Below are 7,171 nucleotides of genomic sequence, written 5' to 3'. Positions count from 1 at the left end.
CGGTAGGTGGCGATCTCCTGCTCCAGCCGCGTCTTCACGTCCAGCAGGACCTGGTACTCCTGGTTCTGGCGCTCCATGTCGCAGCGGAGCTCGCACAACTGCTGCTCGATGCTGCTGATGAGCCCCTGCAGCTGGGCCAGCTGGGCCCCGTAGCGGGCCTCGGTCTCCGCCAGGCTGCCCTCCAGCGAGGCTTTCTGTGGGCCAGTGTAGACGTGGCCAGGTGAGACCAAGCTGGGACCCGCCTCCAGGATGAGTACCCAGAAGGGGGAACCCCTCCTCCAGTGTGGGCTTATGGGTGCTGCTGACGCCACGGGGCAGTAACGGGGGCAGAGAGGGGCCCATGTCACCGAGTATGAAGTGACAGGCTGGGTGGGGAATTCAGGTTCCTCTGAGCGGAAGTCTGTGAGGTTGGGCCCATCCCGGGGTGACGGGTACAGGCCAGGGAGGGGGCTGCGGGGCCTACCATGCTGAGCTGGGACTGCAGCTCAATCTCCAGGTTCTGCACAGAGCGGCGGAGCTCGGTGATCTCCGTCCTGCTGCTCTGCAGGGCCTCGGTGTTGGTGGCCACCTCCCGGTTCAGCTCCTCCGTCTGAAAGGCAGGCAGGGTGGGTGACAGGGACTGGAGAAGCTTTGCAGAGAGGGGGCAGAGGACAGGGTCCGCCCCTGAACCCTGACCTCCCAGACTGTCTCCCTCCTCCTGCCTCTCCCTGGCCTCTGTGGGGCTTCAGACACACCAGCACCCAGACACCCTCTGTGCCCACCGGCCCTTAGTCGATGGACCTTGCTTTGTATTTGATGGACCTACTGAGCACTGCTCAAAGACAGGAACTGGGTTTTACTCCATGCCCGTGACTGTGCTGGGCCCTGTAGCTGCTCAGTGTGTGTCTACTACAGGCATGAGTTATTCCTCCAAAAGCATACACACCTACAAATGTGCTGGGAGAAGTCCTAGACAGAGATGACGAGATCTGGACCTGTTCCCTGAGCCACGGTGCGGCTTGTGCGAGCTTGAGGCCTCTCTGAGCCTCCCATTCTGCATCTAGACATGAGCACTGGGTCCAACTGGTTTCCAAAGGTCCTTCCAGCTGGGACAGCCTGTGGATCTGCAGGTTTTCCAGCCCAGCCCTGACACCCAGCACACGTATGCACACATGTGCACACTTGCTCACACGCGGCCACCCACCTTGCTGAAGAACCAGTCCTCGGCGTCCTTGCGGTTCTTTTCCGCCATCTTCTCGTACTGGTCGCGCATCTCGTTCAGGATGCGGCTCAGGTCCACGCCGGGGGCAGCGTCCATCTCCACGCTGACGTCCCCGCCCACCTGGCCTCGGAGGGCATTCATTTCCTGGGCGAGAGGAGAGCAGGATTTCACCAGGGTCATCCCAGGGAGAGATCCTGGGGTCTGCCTCAGGGAGATGGGTACAGATGACAGACAGACAGACATAGCCTAATGGTTCCTCTCCTTGAAGATGGAACAGATGTGATCTTGTTACAAACACGCAGGGTTGTGAATATGGACCATCTCCCCCAACGTGCACTCGGGGATGGACTTTGCCCCGCTCCGATATATGCTGGGCAAAGAGAGATGCTAACTCCCCAACATGTTAGGGGATAAGTCAGGACAGCCTCACGGCCCTGACTGCCTGCCTTACCCCCTACCACCAACCACACAGTACGAGCACAGGGGAAGCAGCCCCATGTTGGTTAACAGTGCAGAACCAGACCTCATTAGGAAATGTTAATCTATTGCAGGCGTGCAATCCCTACGACCAGCCTCAAAACCAAGTGGAAACAAGTAGAAACACTTTCTGGGCTCCTGTTACTCAAAGATTAGGGTCCCCAGCACAGGCCAGCCCAGAGGTCAGCTGAGAAGGAAGCCACAGATTCATCAGTCCTCCTACAGGGTCTGGGATCCCCATCCTTGTGTTGAGCCTTAGGGTCCCTAGGACCCCAGACTCTATGAAAAAAGGGAGGTAGGAGTGATGGCAAAATGGTGAGGTCAGACCTGGGTGTGGACATGGGTCAGATAAACCTGTGCAGCTTTGGGTAAATTCCTTAACCTCTCTGAGCTTGCTTGTTTCTTTACCAGGAAAGGGAGGGAAGAGCACCCCGCCCCCAGCGCCAATGTCAGTATCAGCTGAGCTAATTGCCATGAATCACTTGTAATGTGCTGAGCAGATTTCGGCTGTTGTTATGACTATCACTATTACAATTAATTGGAGTAATTAGCATACATGTTCTTGTGCTGATTTGCTCATTAGAGAGTTAACTGCCATCGCTTGGCAGACTATGCCTTGAGGGACAAGGGAAGTATCTTTGGAGGGAGAGGGACCTCCAGCCTTCACGCAGGGCCCTCTGAGGGTCTCCCAGAGTCGGGGCCAGAAACCCACCAGAGATGGGAGCTGGACTGAGGGCGCAGCCCTGGCCGGGGAGGATTTGGGGGCCAGGGCCACCAATCCCCTTGCTCCTTGTAAGAGTCAGTCCCGCATTCCCCAGGGTCCACCTCACCTCCTCATGGTTCTTCTTCAGGTAGGCCAGCTCCTCCTTGAGGTTCTCGATCTGCATCTCCAGGTCAGCTCTGGCCAGGGTCAGCTCGTCCAACACCCGGCGCAGGCCGTTGGTGTCGGCCTCCACGCTCATGCGCAGGTTCAGCTCCGTCTCGTACCTGGAAAGGGTGGAGGCATGAGCCAAGGGGGGGTGCCCCAGGACACCCCCTTGTACACACAGAGAGTTCTGGTGTGCTGAGCCCAACCCAGCACCAGCCTCCGGGGGCAGCTCCGGAAGCCCAGACTCACTTGGTGCGGAAGTCATCGGCTGCCAGGCGGGCATTGTCAATCTGTAGGACCAAGCTGGCGTTGTCGATGGTGGCCGCCAGGATCTGGGGGGCATAGTGGGCGAGGTGAGCAAGCACTATGGGAAGGCCCGGCAACACCCTTCTTGCTGCCCTTTGAGAGTGAGCCAACTAGAGAAGATGAGGGTTCCCACAACCTCCCCCTTTGAGGACCCTCTTGGAAGCCTCCCAGGATGGTGGGGTCACAGGTAGCCATGAGGCCAGGACAGAGACCCATACATAGTCACCCTCCCCTGCCCAAGCTGCAGGGACCTCACTCTCTTTTCTTCAACTAAACTGACCTCTAGTCTCAGTTGCTACCTCCTCCAGGAAGCCCTCCTCGACTCCCCTCCTTCCAGTCACACCTCCTCCCTGCCCAACAGCACTTCTCCCACTGTGATTTTTCCGTGAAGGCCTCATCTGTGACCATTCTCTTCGGAATCCCTAGCCCTGGGCAAAATACCCATCCCGCAGTCACCCCCCCCAGGAAACATTAGTTTAATTAATCAACTAATTAATGAATGAGTAAGATTATGACCAGCCCCACCTGAAACCTGGAGCAAAGTTTTCTTTTCGTCAGAGAGGTTTAAAGGAGAACAGGGAAGGAGCTCTAGAGGGGGCAGAGGGTCAGTTATTAGGACTACGGCTGCCACTGCTTTTGTGAGAAATGTCAAGGGGCTGTACTCAAGAGCCATGTGGGGGGAGGAGAGAGGAGGTCTCAGTGGAGGCAGCAGATGAGCTAAGAAGAATCCAGACGTTTCTAAGGCTGCAGGCTGTTGTGCAGAAAGAAGTCAGAGGAGGCAGCCCCAACAGGCCCAAGTTGCCCCAATAGCCTCTTTATGGGCCTCTGAGTCCCTGGAAGGCCCTGTGACGTGACCTTGGGTCAGGCTCTGTTTCCAGAGCGAGCCCAACCCTGGCCTCGGTGGCCTACAGACCTGCCTCCCCCCCCCCACTTCCCTGCTCAGGAGCTGATAGGGACTCGACAGGGGCCCTTGGGAAAACCCCCGAGGGATGCGGTGATTCCGAGGGGCGGAGACCTGATGCTCCAGGGGCTGGGGGTTGATGGTGAGCAGCTGGCTGACCCCGGAGCTTGGAACGCTGACTCACCAGGGCTCCCCTGGGCTTCCCACTGCTCAGACCAAGCCCGGTATCTGATCTGGCACTCCCAGGAGCTCTGCTTCCAGGGGGCAATTGCAGGATTTCCCTTCCTGGCTGAGGTCCCGGGCAGGAGCAGGCAAAGCCCCTCACAGAGTGAGCACGAGACCTGGTTCTACACCACAGAAGAGCAGGCCCCAGCCCGCCTTCCCCCCCAGACATCCCCACACTTTTTTGAACTTTCACCTGCCTCTGGGGGCTGCAGCACCAGAGGACCCTCCAGGAGGAGGCTTGTGCAGAAGACCCAGATGCCATGTTCACAGAATCAGAATGCCAAGGCCCTGTTCTTAGAGGTCACGAGCATGTGGGTGTGTTGTGTTCTCCTTCAGACTAACAGAGAAACACCTTCCCTTGCAAGCTTCCAGTCTGAGTGGGAAGACATAGCTCCCTCCCTCAGGAACCCCCAGAGAGACCAGTATGGACAGAATGAGGAAGACACACAATGAAACCAGCTAGGAGAATATGCTAGACTCTGTGAAATCAGCACAGTGAACAGGGCATAAACTGAATCCCCAAGATCTGGGGGTAGAAGGCAAGTGCCACCCATTCAGGAGGGCTGCCTAGAGGAGATGAGACAGGCAGAGAGCCTGACCCAGAGGGTTCAAAATTGGGAGGGATCCCAACTTCAAAGAAGGTCCTAAGGTCAGAGGGCAGGGAGCTGCCCAGCCCACACACCTTGTTCCGCAGCTCCTCGATGGTCTTGAAGTAGTGGCTGTAGTCACGGGCGGGCGCGGGCCCCTGCTTCTTGTACCAGTCATGGATCTTCACCTCCAGCTCCGTGTTGGCCTCCTCCAGGGCCCGCACCTTCTCCAGGTAGGAGGCCAGGCGGTCGTTGAGGTTCTGCATGGTCTCCTTCTCACTGCCCCCAAGCAGGGCGTCCGAGGAACCGAAGCCAGCGCCAAAGCCGGAGCCGAAGCCCGCGCCAAAACTGGATCCGAAGCCCCCACCCAGGCTGCAGGTGTAGCCCCCGCCGTAGCCGCCCCCCAAGCCCGCTGAGAAGCGGGAGGAGGTGACAGACATGTTGCCACAGCTGCCGCCTCCCAGGAGGCTGGGGGCCCGGCAGGCACCCCCAACACGCACGGAGGACATCCGAGAGAAGCCTCCACCGGGCACACACAGGCCCTTGACGGAGCCAGAGGTGGAGAACTGGCGGATGCTGGTGGTGGTGGCAGCCATGGTGTCCACAGGTCAGGAGCAGGGTCTGGTCTGGACAGGGACCCCAGGCAGCCCTTTATAGCCAGGCTAAAGGGGGGCTGGGCCCCCTGTCCTTGAAGTCAGAGCCAAAACCCCAGCCTTGTAATTTGCTTCTGTACCAGCCGCCCAGGGCCTGGGGCTCAGGCCGGACATGCTGAGTGCCTTCCCCGCGGGGGGCCCCCTCTCCTGCCTGATCCTGGCCTGGGCGGGTGGCCTCTTAGCAGTCCATTGTCTGTTCAGAAACAAAGGTGGTGTTGGAGCCACAGCCCCGGGGGAGGGTGAACCTCCATCCTCAGCCACAATTAGGCAGCTGAGCTCATTCTTGGGGGCAGTCCGGAGAACCCAGCCCTGGGATCCAGCGGGGCCTGGAACAAGGCTCCACAGGCCTGGAACCCAGAGGCTGGTCTGGCCCCCCAACCAGCATTCCTGGGCCCCAGGGAGAAGGGTGGAGAAATTCAGGGTGACACCCTCTCCCAGGCACAACATGGCCCTGAGAGAGCCCCCCAGGCCGGGGGTGGGGGCAATCCACCTCAACCCCAAGCTGATGGGTCCATCTCTGTGGGAGGGGACACAGACCCCGGCCTGAGGGATCTGGATCTGAGGGGAACTGACATGGCCGCTGGCCTGAGGGAGCTTTGGATCCAAGCCTTACAGGAAGTCAAGTCACAAGTCTCAATTTCCTCATTTGTAAAACAAGGGTAATTCCTGCCTCCCGTGGTCTTTGAGGGAATCTAGAGAGATGGGGGCATCAGGGAAGCTGGGGTCAGGGCTCTGAGACCAGAGGGGACAGAATGAAGCAGAGAAGGAAAGCCACTCTAGAGGGGCCCCCAGAGGAAGCACAGCAGGGCCCATGCAGCAGGCTGCTACAGCTAGCGCTGTGCCCCGGGGAAGGGCCGCCCCAGCGAGGGAGCAGTGCCATCCCACATCCTGGCAGCTGGCACCCGCCCGTGCCCAACAAGAGATTACAGCCTAATCTCCTCGGCGCTAACGATTTAGGCGCTGCCGGGACACTGACGTCTGCCCCAGGCCCGTCTGAATGGGGGAGCTTCCAGGGGTGGCCAGGGCCTGAGGGACAGGCAGGGGAGGGCGAACCAGGCTCCCATGTGGGTGGCCTAGGCTCTCAGCCCACACACGGGGACAGGGAGGGAGTTGGGTCTACCGTACAGGCCAGAGCACCCATGCTGAGGCTAGACTGCGGGAAGGACTTCCCTGCTTAGAAATTGGGGGTCCTCTCAGGGGAGGATGTCTCCTGGCCTGGGAAGTGGAGACAGCGCAAGCTATCTGGGAGAGAGGGGATGCGCCCCAACCTAACCCTGCTCCGGCCCAGCCTGTGAATTCTGGGGGTCCCCAGGGTTGTTAGAGTGGAAGGGTGGAGAAACCGCTCCAAAGCCAAGGTGAGGGGACAAGGCAGACCACCAGGGTTCTCTCATGAGGTGAGACATCAGGAAGGACTTCCTGGCCATCTAAGATGGTCTGTAGGGAGGACCCGGGGTCCCCTGAGTGGGCCAGGGACAGGCCCTGTACCAGCAGCTTACCTTGGCACAGAACACCCAATGCAGACTCTCCCATCCCTGCGCTGCCACGTCCGCAGGGAGCCCTCTCCCCCAGGAGCTACCTGACCTGCTCCCTCCGGGCAGGCCTCATTGGGTGTCTGCCTTCCACATGGAACCTGAAGCTGAACCCCCAGTTCAGCCCTCACCCTGCCTCCAAAACTCCCAGACCTTAGTCTTAAGTCTCAGTTTCAGGGAGCAGAGAATTTATGAACCTTCCTTCCTCCCTCCAAAATCACCAAGGCCTCACCTACCACCACCACCATCTGGTCCCTCAAGCCACCCCCTCCCCACCACGACCTCAGACTGAGTGCCCCAGTCTGGGCTTGTTTCCCCACACCGGTGACTCCCAGGCCCTTTGTCCCTGCTCTTTGGAGGGAGAGCCACTGTCTATGGATCCCTGAGGGCACCCCAACCCAGAAAGGCCTCACATGCTGAGTGA

The 7,171-nt window shown here is 59.3% G+C and overlaps 1 protein-coding gene across 1 annotated transcript in view; it reads right to left on the bottom strand.

The window, feature by feature from the left end:
- The window catches only part of LOC132004118 (keratin, type I cytoskeletal 42), a 6,902-nt gene extending 1,741 nt beyond the window's left edge, over positions 1-5,161 (bottom strand). The window contains exons 1-6 of the mRNA XM_059380222.1: positions 4,661-5,161; positions 2,796-2,878; positions 2,509-2,665; positions 1,184-1,345; positions 464-589; positions 3-194 (exon numbers count right to left, since the gene is read on the bottom strand). Coding sequence (XP_059236205.1) covers positions 3-194; positions 464-589; positions 1,184-1,345; positions 2,509-2,665; positions 2,796-2,878; positions 4,661-5,161 — 1,221 coding nt within the window. The remainder of the gene's footprint in view (positions 1-2; positions 195-463; positions 590-1,183; positions 1,346-2,508; positions 2,666-2,795; positions 2,879-4,660) is intronic.
- Positions 5,162-7,171: the final 2,010 nt, after the last annotated feature.

Source organism: Mustela nigripes, chromosome 16, assembly GCF_022355385.1.
Source record: "Mustela nigripes isolate SB6536 chromosome 16, MUSNIG.SB6536, whole genome shotgun sequence".
Taxonomy (NCBI): Eukaryota; Metazoa; Chordata; class Mammalia; order Carnivora; family Mustelidae; genus Mustela; species Mustela nigripes.
This window is presented reverse-complemented; position numbering and strand designations above follow the sequence as displayed.